Source organism: Salmo salar, chromosome ssa03, assembly GCF_905237065.1.
Source record: "Salmo salar chromosome ssa03, Ssal_v3.1, whole genome shotgun sequence".
Taxonomy (NCBI): Eukaryota; Metazoa; Chordata; class Actinopteri; order Salmoniformes; family Salmonidae; genus Salmo; species Salmo salar.
Window position 1 is genome coordinate 482,420 of NC_059444.1, and position 16,493 is coordinate 498,912.

At 42.8% G+C, this 16,493-nt stretch overlaps 1 protein-coding gene across 2 annotated transcripts in view; it reads left to right on the forward strand.

Annotated features, from left to right (window-relative positions):
• The first annotated feature begins 3,207 nt into the window (after nucleotides 1-3,207).
• LOC123741587 (deoxynucleoside triphosphate triphosphohydrolase SAMHD1) overlaps nucleotides 3,208-16,493 on the forward strand; it is a 52,764-nt gene continuing 39,478 nt past the window's right edge. The window contains exons 1-7 of one of the 2 annotated variants that reach the window (XM_045714350.1): nucleotides 3,208-3,488; nucleotides 12,155-12,221; nucleotides 12,381-12,450; nucleotides 13,267-13,427; nucleotides 13,996-14,111; nucleotides 14,228-14,298; nucleotides 14,435-14,614. In XM_045714350.1, coding sequence (XP_045570306.1) covers nucleotides 3,287-3,488; nucleotides 12,155-12,221; nucleotides 12,381-12,450; nucleotides 13,267-13,427; nucleotides 13,996-14,111; nucleotides 14,228-14,298; nucleotides 14,435-14,614 — 867 coding nt within the window. In that variant the 5' untranslated portion in view covers nucleotides 3,208-3,286. The remainder of the gene's footprint in view (nucleotides 3,489-12,154; nucleotides 12,222-12,380; nucleotides 12,451-13,266; nucleotides 13,428-13,995; nucleotides 14,112-14,227; nucleotides 14,299-14,434; nucleotides 14,615-16,493) is intronic. The other variant, XM_045714349.1, reaches the window with a different exon arrangement.

The window sequence follows — 16,493 nt, forward strand, 5'->3', positions numbered from 1 at the left end:
CCTAATGTTAGCTAGCTAACATTGGACCTGGTTGGTTAGCTCCCAGCATTGTAGGCACTTTGTTTATTGTTGTTTAACTAGCTAACGTTATGTGACGTGTGAGATTGTTACACACGCCTCTAGAAAGAGGGAACGCACCACCCTGCTACAACTTAACTCTCCGTGGTGTGAAAGAGGTATGGAAGTGTAGGTGTAAGCAAGGATGACAAAAAGGCAGAGAATACCATTTACAGGGAATTTATTCCTTCGCACAGTAAGTTTGGGGAAAAGGGGCTGGACAGAACCAAAGCAAAGAAAGTAGATTTCAAAGCCCCCTCTCCTACCTTATCTGCCTACCCACTACTTACCTATCTAGCACCACCTGGTGCACTAACCAAAATACAGGGGATGGTCCACCCAGGTCTTACCTAGTGTGCATAGACAGCAAACTACTACAGGTAATGTATGCCCGCGGGCCTCTTGCCTAAACACTCCCTAGGTGCCTTCCCCTTCCCCCCTGGGAACAAAGGGAAACAGAAAAACAAACAATTTCACAACAGAACAAAAACTCAGGATAGCAAAGAAGCTCTCTGAGCAACAAACACAGAACATTACAATCAGCTCTAAGCAACAACTAACAATACATACCAAATGTCTTAGCAACAACCAACATGCTATAACCAGTCCAACTCGTCTTCCCTGTGGCTCAGTTGGTAGAGCATGGTGTTTGCAACGCCAGCATGGTGTGCGCAACGCCAGGGTTGTGGGTTCAATTCCCACGGGGGGCCAGTACAAAACAAGTGTGAAATGAATGCATTCACTACTGTAAGTCGCTCTGGATAAGAGCGTCTGCTAAATGACGTAAAAGAAAGGTCTTACCTAGTGTGCATAGACAGTATATACTACGGGTAATGTATGCCCGCGGGCCTCTTGCCTAAGCACTCCCTAGGTGCCTTCCCCTTCCCCCTGGGAACAAAGGAAACAGAAAAACAAACAATTTCACAACAAAACTGAGAACTAAAACTCAGGACATCAAAGAAGCTCTCTGAGCAACAAACACAGAACATTACAATCAGCTCTCTAAGCAACAACTAACACAGTACATACCAAATGTCTTAGCAACAGCCATTAGCTTCCTCTCTCAGCAATCATCTCCCTCTCTGTGCAACAGAACACTGGCTTATATAGCTTTACGTGGGGTTGTTAATTGGAGACAACTGCGTCCTGACGAGGGGGCGGGATCAGCTCTCCAATCAGCAATGGGGCTGACCAATCAGCTGCTTGGAGAACTTCAGGAAGCCATTACCTGAAACACACTCACAAATACACAAACTACAACACAGAAACTGGGGAACGTAACAGTGATCTTAATCGTTGCTTACCTAGCTAGCTATATGTCTTAAGCTAAAGTGTACTGCTAGCTAGCTAACGTTATTATTTGTTTCCCAGAGCTGTTTGCTTTTTTAGTTAGAGCCTAATGTTAGGCATTGTTGGCACTTTGTTCATTGTTGGCACTTTGTTCATTGTTGTTTAACTAGCTAACGTTAGCTGGCTGACTTGTTAGCTAGCGTTATGTGGCGTGTGTACAACACCCGTTGAATATGGCCGTTGTCATTAAACGTATGCAAAAAAGCATAATGAAATTGTTGCCAGCAGAGCTGGTTAGGCTGTTTTCATGTTATCCAGAGGTAAATAAATCATCAGTCAGAGCGTCAAGTGTACGCTCCGAGAGCAAAACGAGATGGGTGGGGCTAAAGCTTAAGAGGGTGTGAACGATGCTGAATGGGTGTAGACAAAGAAGAGCTCTTCACTAGATACCAAAACATTCAAAGGCCGTTTTATCAAAAGTGAGTTTACAAGTTTATCAACTTTCAAAGCAAATCAAATCAAATGTATTTATATAGCCCTTCTTACGTCAGCTGATATCTCAAAGTGCTGTACAGAAACCCAGCCTAAAACCCCAAACAGCAAGCAATGCAGGTGTAGAAGCACGGTGGCTAGGAAAAACTCCCTAGAAAGGACAAAACCTAGGAAGAAACCAAGAGAGGAACCAGGCTCTGAGGGGTGGCCAGTCCTCTTCTGGCTGTGCCGGGTGGAGATTATAACAGAACATGGCCAAGATGTTCAAATGTTCATAAATGACCAGCAGGGTCAAATAATAATAATAACAGTTGTCGGGGGTGCAGCAAGTCAGCACCTCAAGAGTAAATGTCAGTTGGCTTTTCATAGCCGATCATTGAGAGTATCTCTACCGTTCCTGCTGTCTGTAGAGAGTTGAAAACAGCAGGTTTGGGACAGGTAGCACTTCCGGTGAACAGGTCAGGGTTCCATAGCCGCAGGCAGAACAGTTGAAACTGGAGCAGCAGCACGGCCAGGTGGACTGGGGACAGCAAGGAGTCATCATGCCAGGTAGTCCTGAGGCATGGTTCTAGGGCTCAGGTCCTCCGAGAGAGAGAAAGAAAGAGAGAAAGAGAGAATTAGAAAGAGCATACTTAAATTCACACAGGACACCGGATAAGACAGGAGAAATACTCCAGATATAACAGACTGACCCTAGCCCCCTGACAAATAAACTACTGCAGCATAAATACTGGAGGCTGAGACAGGAGGGGTCAGGAGACACTGTGGCCCCATCCGACGATACCCCCGGACAGGGCTGGGGATATCGTCGGAATTATCCAAAATAAAATTATCCAATATAAATTATCCAATATAAAAAACACAATTTCAAAATTTGCTACATAAGACCGAATCCAGGTGGTGAGTCACAAATGACTCAAACTGAGTAACAATGTGAAGAGAGTGGTAGAGGAAGATGGGTACAGGGTGAGGGATCCTGATGGATGAGTAGGCAGAGACTAATAGATAGGATAGGAATAATATGTGCTTCAGTAAAGTGGGTTTCTTAGTATTCATAGTCATGGATGTTAACTGTACTGCTGAAATAGAATGTAGGTCACAGAAATAGAGGTTGTGGTGGCAGCTGTAGAGAAATACTTGGTATTGCAAGGTTTCGTGAGGGCTAATAGTTGGCAGGGTCATTTTCCTTTTTCCCAATTTTGTATTACCGGAAGTTCATGTCGGTAGGCTGTGACTGGCCCCACACTCCAATACATTAGGTGGCAGTGTATGCGCCTAAAAGTTGGCTACGATCCGCCAACCCAATCCCAAAGAAGAAGGTGTGGTTTACCATTTTTGACATTTACAGTTTAGTCATTTAGCAGACGCTCTTATCCAGAGCGACTTACAGTAGTGAACGAGAGTACTGCTTTATTGTGTTACCGGCGCTTTTCTATTACCGATCAATATGAATAGGCGAAAGCGTTTCAATAGGCGAAAGCGTTTCAGAAAATATTTACCGACTGCTGACAGTGACCATTTCAAAACCCCGGAGGAGAGCGTTTATGCCGGGCTGTCGCGGGACGGGTACTTAAGGCAGTGGGATGTCGAGGACACTTGCAGATACCTGCATCAGGAAGGTCTCGGGGCATGGGAGCGGCATTTCAGAGGTTCGATTGTTGTGATCACTGTTTTTCATGTCTTCTCTAACTAGCTACATACACATGATGCTTCTGACCAAAAGTGACTGGGTCAGCAGCAGAGGAATTGCTCAAATCAAATCAAATTGAAAAAAAACAGTGAAATGCTGAATACTACAGGTGTAGTAGACCTTACAGTGAAATGCTGAATACAACAGGTGTAGTAGACCTTACAGTGAAATGCTGAATACAACAGGTGTAGGTAGACCTCACAGTGAAATGCTGAATACGACAGGTGTAGTAGACCTTACAGTGAAATGCTGAATACGACAGGTGTAGTAGACCTTACAGTGAAATGCTGAATACGACAGGTGTAGTAGACCTTACAGTGAAATGCTGAATACGACAGGTGTAGGTAGACCTTACAGTGACATGCTGAATACGACAGTTGTAGTAGACCTCACAGTGAAATGCTGAATACAACAGGTGTAGTAGACCTTACAGTGAAATCCTGAATACAACAGGTGTAGTAGACCTTACAGTGAAATGCTGAATACAACAGGTGTAGTAAGACCTTACAGTGAAATGCTGAATACAACAGGTGTAGTAGACCTTACAGTGAAATGCTGAATACAACAGGTGTAGGTAGACCTTACAGTGAAATGCTGAATACAACAGGTGTAGGTAGACCTTACAGTGAAATGCTGAATACAACAGGTGTAGGTAGACCTTACAGTGAAATGCTGAATACAACAGGTGTAGGTAGACCTTACAGTGAAATGCTGAATACAACAGGTGTAGGTAGACCTTACAGTGAAATGCTGAATACAACAGGTGTAGGTAGACCTTACGGTGAAATGCTGAATACAACAGGTGTAGGTAGACCTTACAGTGAAATGCTGAATACAACAGGTGTAGGTAGACCTTACAGTGAAATGCTGAATACAACAGGTGTAGTAGACCTTACAGTGAAATGCTGAATACAACAGGTGTAGGTAGACCTTACAGTGAAATGCTGAATACAACAGGTGTAGGTAGACCTCACAGTGAAATGCTGAATACAACAGGTGTAGTAAGACCTTACAGTGAAATGCTGAATACAACAGGTGTAGTAGACCTTAGTGAAATGCTGAATACAACAGGTGTAGGTAGACCTTACAGTGAAATGCTGAATACAACAGGTGTAGGTAGACCTTACAGTGAAATGCTGAATACAACAGGTGTAGGTAGACCTCACAGTGAAATGCTGAATACAACAGGTGTAGGTAGACCTTACAGTGAAATGCTGAATACAACAGGTGTAGGTAGACCTTACAGTGAAATGCTGAATACAACAGGTGTAGGTAGACCTTACAGTGAAATGCTGAATACAACAGGTGTAGGTAGACCTTACAGTGAAATGCTGAATACAACAGGTGTAGGTAGACCTTACAGTGAAATGCTGAATACAACAGGTGTAGTAGACCTTACAATGAAATGCTGAATATAATAGGTGTAGGTAGACCTTACAATGAAATGCTTACTTACAAGCCCCTAACCGACAATGCAGTTAAAAAAAATATGAATTAGAATAAGAGATAAAAGTAACAAGTAATTAAAGAGGAGCAGTAAAATAACAATATATACAGGGGGGTGCCGGTACAGATTTAATGTGCGGGGGCACCGATTAGTTGAGGTAAAGTGACTATGCTATGCATAGATGACAACAGAGTGGCAGTGGTGGGGAGGGGGGCGGCGGCAATGTGAATAGTCTGGGTAGCCATTTGACTAGATGTTCAGGAGTCTTATGTCTTGGGGGTAGAAGCTGTTTAGAAGCCTCTTGGACCTAGACGTGGCACTCCGGTACCTCTTGCCATGTGGTTGCAGAGAGAACAATTTATGACTCGGGAGGCTGGAGTCTTTGACCATTTTTAGGGCCTTCCTTTGACACTGCCTGGTATAGAGGTCCTGGATGGCAGGAAGCTTGTCCCCAGTGATGTACTGGGCCGTTCGCACTACTCTAAAGACTAATTTACATTGTCCTTTGAACTATAGAACCCTAGCTAGGCTAACTACAGTTGAAGTCGGAAGTTTACATACACTTAGGTTGGAGTCATTAAAACCAATTTTTCAACCACGCCACAAATTTCTTGTTAACAAACTATAGTTTTGGCAAGTCGGTTAGGACATCTACTTTGTGCATGACACAAGTCATTTTTTCCAACAATTTATTACAGACTATAGATTAATTCACTGTATCACAATTCCAGTGGGTCAGATGTTTACATACACTAAGTTGACTGTGCCTTTAACTTCTCTAGGGTAGGGGGCAGTATTTTCACGGCCGGATGAAAAACGTACCCAAATTAAACGGCCTGCTGCTCGGGCCCAGGAACTGGAATATGCATATTATTAGTAGATTTGGATAGAAAACACTCTGAAGTTTCTAAAACGGTTTGAATGATGTCTGTGAGTATAACAGAACTCATATGGCAGGCAAAAAATGGAGAAAAATCTAAGCAGGAAGTGAGAATTCTGGTGCTTGTCCTTTCAAGTTATTGCCATTCGAACACACTGAGTTAGGGTTCATTTTGCACTTCCTAAGGCTTCCACTAGATGTCAACAGTCTTTAGGAAGTTGTTTGAAGTTGTTTGAAGCGTCTACGATGAACAGAGGCCGAATGAGAAGGCATGGAACTTGTAGACCAGGGAATGACATCACCTCATTGGGTTGCGCTCACGAGAGAGGATACTCCGTTCCAAAAACTTTTTTCAAGACACAGGAACCGTCCGGTTGAAATATTACTGAATCTTCACGTTCTAAAGGCCCTAAAGATTGATGTTTTACAACGTTTGACATGTTTCAACGAACGTAAATTTAAAAAAAAATTGAAACTTTCATCGTCACATTTTCGGTGCGCTTCCGACATTTTGAGTAGCTGAACGCGCGAACAACAAGGAGCTATTTGGACATAAATTATGGATTTTATCGAACAAAACAACATTTGTTGAGTACCTGGGATTCCTGGAAGTGCCTTCTGATGAAGATCATCAAAGGTAAGTGAATATTTCTAATACTACTTATGATTTTAGAAGACTCCAACATGGCGGCTATCTGTATAGCCTAGTGTATTTTTCTGAGCACAGTGCTCAGATTATTGCAAAGTGTGCTTTCCTCGTGAAGTTATTTTGAAATCTGGCAATGCGGTTGCATTCACGAGATGTTAATCTATAATTCTTTGATTGACAGTATAATATTTTATGAATGTTTACGACGAGTATTTTTGTAGATTGTGGTGCTCATTCACTGGACGGCTACCGTTGCTTTGAAAACGCTAAGAAAATGGCTGTTTTGTTACTCTGTTGCTGTGGTGGTATCCTAACATAATGTAATGTTTTGCTTTCTCTGTAAAGCCTTTTTGAAATCGGACAACGTGGTTCGATTCAGGAGAAGTGTATCTATAATTCTTTGAATAACAGTTTAATATTTTATCTAGGTTTTTGAATAGTATTTCTCTAAATCGTAGTGCTAATTCACCGGCAGTTTGAGGCAAAATATTTCCACGCGCCAATGTAAAATGCTGTTTTTATATATAAATATGAACTTTATCGAACAAAAAAATGCATGTATTGTATAACATAATGTCCTAGGAGTGTCATCTGATGAAGATTGTCAAAGGTTAGTGCTTCATTTAGCTGTGTTTTGGGTATTTGTGATGCATGCTAGTTGCTAAGAAAATGGCTGTGTGGTTATTGTGTCGATGTACTCTCCTAACAATCTAATGTTTTGCTTTCACTGTAAAGCCTTTTGGAAATCGGACAACGTGGTTCGATTCGGGAGAAGTGTATCTATAAAATGGTATAAAATAGACCTATGTTTCAGAACTTTGAAATATGACATTTTGTGGTTTTAAATTTCGCGCTCTGATTTTTCACTGGCTGTTGAATAGTGTGGGACGATTTCGTCCCACTTTCCCGAGAGAGTTGAACAGCTTGGAAAATTCCAGAAAATGATGTCATGGCTTTAGAAGCTTCTGATAGGCTAATTGACATAATTTGAGTCAATTGGAGGTGTACCTGTGGATGTATTTCAATGCCTACCTTCAAACTCCGTGCCTCTTTGCTTGACATAATGGGAAAAATCCAAATAAATCAGCCAAGACCTCAGAAAAAACCGTGTAGACCTCCACAAGTCTGGTTCATCCTTGGGAGCAATTTCCAAACACCTGAAGGTACCACGTTCATCTGTGCAAACAATAGTATGCAAGTATAAACACCATGGGACCACGCAGCCGTCATACCGCTCAGGAAGGAGACACGTTTTGTCTCCTAGAGATGAATGTACTTTGGTGCGAAAAGTGCAAATCACGACATAACCTGAAAGGCCGCTCAGCAAGGAAGAAGCCACTGCTCCAAAACCGCCATAAAAAAGCCAGACTACAGTTTGCAACTTCACATGGGGACAAAGATCATACTTTTTAGAGAAATGTCCTCTGGTTTGATGAAACAATAATAGAACTGTTTGGTCATAATGAGCATCGTTATGTTTGGAGGAAAAAGGGGGAGGCTTGCAAGCCGAAGAACACCATCCCAACCGTGAAGCACGGGGGTGGCAGCATCATTTTGTGGGGGGTGATTTGCTGCAGGAGGGACTGGTGCACTTCACAAAATAGATGGCATCATGAGGTAGGAAAATGTGGATATATTGAAGCAACATCTCAAGACATCAGTCAGGAAGTTAAAGCTTGGTCGCAAATGGGTCTTCCAAATGGACAATGATCCCAAGCATACTTCCAAAGTTGTGGCAAAATGGCTTCAGGACAGCAAAGTCAAGGTATTGGAGTGGCCATCACAAAGCCCTGACCTCATTCCTAATGAACATTTGTGGGCAGAACTGAAAAAGCGTGTGCGAGCATGGAGGCCTACAAACATGACTCAGTTACACCAGCTCTGTCAGGAGGAATGGGCCAAAATTCACCCAATTTATTGTGGGAAGCTTGTGGAAGGCTACCCGAAACGTTTGACCCAAGTTAAACAATTTAAAGGCAATGCTACAAAATACAAATTGAGTTTATGTAAACTTCTGACCCACTGGGAATGTGATGAAATAAATCATTCTCTTTACTATTATTCTGACATTTTACATTCTTTAAATAAAGTGGTGATCCTAACTGACCTAAGACAGGGAATTTTTACTAGGATTAAATGTCAGGAATGGTGAAAAACTGAGTTTAAATGTATTTGGCTAAGGTGTATGTAAACTTCCGGCTTCAACTCTATGTATTGTATACAGTTTTTTGTGGTGTGGTTTTTATACAAGCCCCTGAGCTTCCAACTACACCTGCACACTGTTTATTTATTCATTTTTATCTGTATTGTTGTTGACCACTTGTTTTCTTTGGTGCAAAAAAATTAAACTACACAGTAACTAATCCATCACCTCCAGTATACTACTGGTCTGAACATCAACATGCATCGCTTGCGGTACGGTTTTGGAAGCATATCAGGGAGAAATAATTGTTTAAAAAAAAGGTTTGTGGATAGGGTTCCCACACGGCCATGGAAAACAGACGGAAGACAGAGTGGACTTCTATGTTTAAGCAAAAAGGCTGAGGTGGTTTATTGCCAGTATACCACTGCTAAGGACTGTTATTAGCGCGATGCAGAGTGCCTGGACACAGCTCTTAGCTGTGGTATAGTGGCCATATATCACAAACCCCAGAGGTACCTTATTGCAAATATGAACTGGTGTAGTTAGAGCGGTAAAAATAAATGTTTTATCATACCTGTGGTGCACGGTCTGATATACCACGTAGGGCTAACTCCAATTGGTCGACTGGTCGATTGTTTGGTCGTTTGGCTGTTGGTCGACCAAGATTGTTTTAGTTGAGCAGTAACAAATATATTTATGTAATGAAACAGGCAAGGAGCAGGTCTCGAACCCTCGACCTTCTAGCCCGAAGTCCAGTGCGCTATTCACTGTGCCCCAAAAGCATGCCGTGCGGCAGCGTCGATATCCGCACTTATAATCCCAGGGTCGTTACATATACATGTGTGTCTATATATACTGCTCAAAAAAATAAAGGGAACACTTAAACAACACATCCTAGATCTGAATGAAATAAATAATCTTATTAAATACTTTTTTCTTTACATAGTAGAATGTGCTGACAACAAAATCACACAAAAATAAATCAATGGAAATCCAATTTATCAACCCATGGAGGTCTGGATTTGGAGTCACACTCAAAATTAAAGTGGAAAACCACACTACAGGCTGATCCAATTTTGATGTAATGTCCTTAAAACAAGTCAAAATGAGGCTCAGTAGTGTGTGTGGCTGTATGACCTCCCTACAACGCCTGGGCATGCTCCTGATGAGGTGGCGGATGGTCTCCTGAGGGATCTCCTCAGAGGCCTGGACTAAAGCATCCGCCAACTCCTGGACAGTCTGTGGTGCAACGTGGCGTTGGTGGATGGAGCGAGACATGATGTCCCAGATGTGCTCAATTGGATTCAGGTCTGGGGAACGGGCGGGCCAGTCCATAGCATCAATGCCTTCCTCTTGCAGGAACTGCTGACACACTCCAGCCACATGAGGTCTAGCATTGTCTTGCATTAGGAGGAACCCAGGGCCAACCGCACCAGCATATAATCTCACAAGGGGTCTGAGGATCTCATCTCGGTACCTAATGGCAGTCAGGCTACCTCTGGCGAGCATATGGAGGGCTGTGCGGCCCCCCAAAGAAATGCCACCCCACACCATGACTGACCCACCGCCAAACCGGTCATGCTGGAGGATGCTGCAGGCAGCAGAACGTTGTCCACGGTGTCTCCAGACTCTGTCACGTCTGTCACGTGCTCAGTGTGAACCTGCTTTCATCTGTGAAGAGCACAGGGCGCCAGTGGCGAATCTTGGTGTTCTCTGGCAAATGCCAAACGTCCTGCATGGTGTTGGGCTGTAAGCACAACCCCTACCTGTGGACGTCGGGCCCTCATACCACCCTCATGGAGTCTGTTTCTGACCGTTTGAGCAGACACATGCACATTTGTGGCCTGCTGGAGGTCATTTTGCAGGGCTCTGGCAGTGCTTCTCCTGCTCGTCCTTGCACAAAGGTGGAGGTAGCGGTCCTGCTGCTGGGTTATTGCCCTCCTACCGCCTCCTCCACGTCTCCTGATGTACTGGCCTGTCTCCTGGTAGCGCCTCCATGCTCTGGACACTACGCTGACAGACACAGCAAACCTTCTTGCCACAGCTCGCATTGATGTGCCATCCTGGATGAGCTGCACTATCTGAGCCACTTGTGTGGGTTGTAGACTCCGTCTCATGCTACCACTAGAGTGAAAGCACCGCCAGCATTCAAAAGTGACCAAAACATCAGCCAGGAAGCATAGGAACTGAGAAGTGGTCTGTGGTCTCCACCTGCAGAACCACTCCTTTATTGGGGATGTCTTGCTAATTGCCTATAATTTCCACCTGTTGTCTATTCCATTTGCACAACAGCATGTGAAATTTATTGTCAATCAGTGTTGCTTTCTAAGTGGACAGTTTGATTTCACAGAAGTGTGATTGACTTGGAGTTACTGTCACATTGTGTTGTTTAAGTGTTCCCTTTATTTTTTTGAGCAGTGTGTATATATGTATATATATATATATATATGTGTTCCCATCTCAGTGAACTAATCCATTGGGCTCCCGAGTGGTGCACGGGTCTAAGGCGTTGTATCTCACTGCTAGATGCTTGATCCAAAAATGTGGTCGGAGGCTCCATATGGAGGGTGTTGCTGTGCCTCCAGAGGCCAAATCGAGCTCCGTAACGCATCGCCATGCGTTCCCAAATCGTGTAACAATGCGGAGGGCTCTGTATTGCTCCGCATTTACATGGTGGGTTGACGGTAGGTGGAGGCGGTACATCCTGTATCAACACAAACCCACTTCTGTGACAACAGCTCTGCACTGCTCCGTGAAGTTGCTGCCAATGCAGACTTAAGTGTCAATTGTTTGCCTTTGTTTGTGTATGTCAATTCCCCATTACAAAAATCACCAGTAGTACATTTACCGTTAATTCCTATCATTTATAATCTACAATGATTGTTACTTTGGTTACAGGTAAATTATTTTAATGCATACATTATTATTCCAGTCTTCCTGTTCTCTTTCTTCTTATGTTTCTAGAACCGTACCGCAATCGAGAATTGATTTACGTTTAGATGGAGTATTTGGCTGTTTTGGCTTCCAGAGCCAATTCGACCTTTAAGCTGAACATATAAGGTCCTTGGACTATAAGCAGGGTGGGAAATTAACACCAGACACCAGCTACATTTTAGCATTGGCAGGTAGAAGGTCTAATATTTCCATCCACAGCACATTTCTGAGAATATTTTTTTATCCAAAGCTCATATTGGTGTGTGTGTGTGTGTGTGTGTGTGTGTGTGTGTGTGTGTGTGTGTGTGTGTGTGTGTGTCAGCTCTGTAAGAGAATATTTTCAACATTCCAGTGGTGAAAATGGGGTGGGGTACAGCATAGGTTCAAACAATAGAGAGAAATATGGAGATCTTCACAATCTACCCTCCTTACTTTCTCTATGGTATCTGTTAGTGCCCAGCATCAAGGTTGTTCCAGCAAAATAACTGAATTCATCTGATGAAGAAGAAGGTTGGTAGACTTGCACACAGGAAAGATGATCTGTCCTTTTTGTTTGGTTTTCCCCCACACAGAGCTACAGATAACAGGAGTGGGGTTACGATACCTCACAGAGACACATCTGGAGAATATGGGCATAAGGTATGTGTGGTGTGGTTTCAGTATGGGGTGGGGTCATTTCCGTGTTCCAATCTAATGTGCACCTTCTAATTTTGGTTGATTTGTCTTAGTCAATTTCTTGAGGATTGTGATGTTCTGATTTTGGTGTCATGATTATGAACTGACTCTCTCTCTCCTCAGGCCTCTTTGCACACGGCTGGAGATTCTGCACTGCCTAGAGAAGCTGTGGCAGATTGCAGCAGGGACCAAGGTAACACAAGAGAGGTTTTTAGAGGCCCTCTTGGCTGCAGAGACCAAGTGTTGCTCTTTTAATCTGAATTTTTTGAAATTCTACACATTTTTACTACGGGTCAGAAATACCATTTTAAAGTTTAAAGCTAATTTGCTGCTATTCTACATATTTGTCATTGTGCTGAGAGAAAAGTTGCAGTTTCAAAGTTAATATCCTTCAATTCTACACACTTTGCCATGGGGCTGAGTTAACATTATGCCTTGTTCTTATGCTATCTGAGTGACTCAAACATTATAACAAAATACATGGAGGCCCCATGCCATAACATTTCAGATTCTCCCAGATTTGTCTAGTTTTTATTTTGGTGATTCTTAGTTCTTAAATATGATCTTATTAAAAAACAATATTGCTCCACTGTCTTTTCTACATACTTTATATCTGGTTTTAGTCATTTAAGTTTACACTGAAAACGTTTGACCATCCTGAAAATGATTAGCAAAAGGGGAAACATTGACTTTGAGCCCACATAGAGAGACTGACGGACAGGGAGAGAGAGAGAATAATCCATGGGAGAGAAAATCACCTCAACCATATTGTAGTTCATTTTTATTTTATTTATTTATTATTATGAAAGAAGTAAAACATCCTGAGTAATAGCTGTTTTTCTATTCCATCATGTTCTCCCTGTTTTATAATGTTTTTCAATTCTATTGCAAGTGTAATGACCCTACTCTATCCACAGCCACATAACTAGAGATGCACCCTTTTCTATTCCAGAGGGAACAATAGAGGAATAGTAGTATCAGCAATAAGATGTATTATTGTCTCCTGTAGGTGTTTAATGACCCCATCCATGGACATATAGAGATGCATCCTCTGTTAGTCTGTATCATCGACACCCCTCAGTTCCAGAGGCTCCGCCACATTAAGCAGCTGGGAGGAACATACTTCGTCTTCCCTGGAGCCTCCCACAACCGCTTCGAACACTCCATAGGGTATGTAGGAGTGTGTGTAAGTATGCACTAGCATAGAGTACAAGTGTGGGTGCCTGAGCACTTCATAGTTTAAAGGTGTGTGGGCTTGACCTATATAGGGTGTGTACACCTTTTTAAATCCATGATGCGGAGTGTAATGCGCGAATTGGGATTTAGTCTGTGGTTTTAGAGGCCCTACCCTGCATTCAAAGTGTTTGTGTGGTGTCAGGAAAATAATCTCACACTCAACATCATCAAAAAAAGGAGATGATCGTGGACTTCAGGAAACAGCAGAGGGAGCAGCCCACCTATCCACATCGACGGGTCAGTAGTGGAGAAGGTGGAAAGTTTCAAGTTCCTCGGCGTACACATCACGGACAAACTGAAATGGTCCACCCACACAGACAGCGTGGTGAAGAAGGCACAATCTTCAACCTCAGGAGACTGAAGAAATTTGGCTTGTCATTGATTTGAACAGGCACAACAGAAACGGGTTCCTCTTCAGCCTCTTCCTTAAGCTCTCAGTTCCCAGTGGTTACCTAGCAGGTTTCATGAGTTGGAAAATGGTTGTTGTGGTTGTGTGTTTCAGGGTGGGCTACCTGGCAGGTCTGCTGGTCCAGGAGTTGAATGAGAGACAACCAGAGCTCTTCATCTCCCGTAGAGACATATTGTGTGTCCAGATCGCCGGTCTCTGTCACGACCTGGGTGAGTCACACACACACACAATATGGGTGGACAGGGAGAGGGAGAGAATAATAATAATATATACACACTTTTTTCAATCGTACTTTCTCATAAATGTGATATCTCTCACTCTCCAGGTCATGGTCCTTTCTCCCATATGTTTGATGGGATGTTCATCCCTAAAGTGCGTCCAGAATCTAAGTGGAAGGTAAGACCTTTCTTTCCTCATTCTGTTTCTTTTTCTCTCTCCATGTCTGATGTTTGTGTCTATATCTTCCTGTGTTTGCTCAAAAATGTGCAGGTCACCTGTATTTGTGTGTACGCTCACCTTGTGTGTGTTGCAGCACGAGGAGGCGTCCCTGGCAATGTTTGACCACCTGGTGCGTAAGAACGCCTTAGAGCCGGTGATGAAGGAGCATGGCCTGGTCCTTCCTGATGACCTGGTCTTCATCAAGGAGCAGATTGCTGGACCACAGAACACTGTCCTTCTCAGCCAGGGAGTAAATCAGCCAGCCAGTGAGCCGGTTAGTCAATCAACCAATTTATGAATCATGTAGGCGTGGGTTCGTTTCCCACTTCTGACACCGATGGTAACGGAGACCGCCCGAGCGGTAGAAGTTTCGGTGAAGAGGCCCAAAGATGACGATAACAAAACAGAAAATATAAATTGGGGGTAAACTGAATAAATCAAATCATAGTAGAGCTCTCAAATGAAACCAGACCTCAATCAACGCCTGAAATCCGGCAGCATGCCATTCTGACCCTTGTTGCCTCCTCACTGAAACCTTCACCGCTGGGGCGGTAAACGTTACAATCATCTATCAGCATCAATCAGTCAACAAACATCAATCAATATTACTTCATGAATATGATTTATTTATGCTTTCTAGCAGTTAACCTCTTACATCTAGACGTTCCGCTAGCGGAATACCTGCTCCAATATCCAATGATGGGCGTGGCGCGAAATACAAATTCCTCTAAAATCCGAAAACGTCAATTTTTCAAACATATGACTATTTTACAGCATTTTAAAGACAAGACTCTTGTTAATCTAACCACACTGTCCGATTTCAAAAAGGCTTTACAACGAAAGCAAAACATTAGATTATGTCAGCAGAGTACCCAGCCAGAAATAATCAGACACCCATTTTTCAAGCTAGCATATAATGTCACAAAAAACAAAACCACAGCTAAATGCAGCACTAACCTTTGATGATCTTCATCAGATGACAACCCTAGGACATTATGTTATACAATGCATGCATGTTTTGTTCAATCAAGTTCATATTTATATCAAAAACCAGCTTTTTTACATTAGCATGTGACGTTCAGAACTAGCATACCCCGCAAACATCCGGTGAATTTACTAAATTACTCACGATAAACGTTCACAAAAAACATAACAATTATTTTAAGAATTATAGATACAGAACTCCTCTATGCACTCGATATGTCCGATTTTAAAATAGCTTTTCGGTGAAAGCACATTTTGCAATATTCTCAGTAGATAGCCCGGCATCACATGGCTAGCTATTTAGACACCGACCAAGTTTAGCCCTGATCAAACTCCGATTTACTATTACAAAAGTTTCATTACCTTTGTTGTCTTCGTCAGAATGCACTCCCAGGACTGCTACTTCAATAACAAATGTTGGTTTGGTCCAAAATAATCCATCGTTATATCCAAATTGCGGCGTTTTGTTCGTGCGTTCCAAGACACTATCCGAAATGGTAAATCAGGGTCGCGAGCATGGCGCAATTCGTGACAAAAGATTTCTAAATATTTCATTACCGTACTTCGAAGCATGTCAACCGCTGTTTAAAATCAATTTTTATGCCATTTTTCTCGTAAAAAAGCGATAATATTCCGACCGGGAATCTCCGTTTAGCTAAACAGAGGAAAGAAAACAAAGCTTTCGGTCGACGCGGGCACGAGCCTGAGTCTCACAGTACTGTAACCAGCCACTATCCAAACGCGCTACTTTGTTTCAGCCAGAGCCTGCAAAGCCACGATTCAGCATTTTGCCCCCTTCTGAGAGTCCATGTGAGCCGTAGAAAGTGTCACGTAAGAGCAGAGATCCCCTGTAATAGATGGAGATAATCAACAAGGCCAAGAAATGGTCAGACAGGGTACTTCCTGTACAGAATCTTCTCAGGTTTTGGCCTGCCAAATGAGTTCTGTTATACTCACCATTCAAACAGTTTTAGAAACTTGTGTTTTCTATCCAAAGCTAATAATTATATGCATATTCTAGTTTCTGGGCAGGAGTACTAATCAGATTAAATCGGGTACGTTTTTTATCCGTCTGAAAATACTGCCCCCTAGCCATAACAGGTTAATTGTCTACGGGTTGAATTTAAACTAATTTGGAGTTTCATGCTCGGTTCTCAAAGGATTCGTCT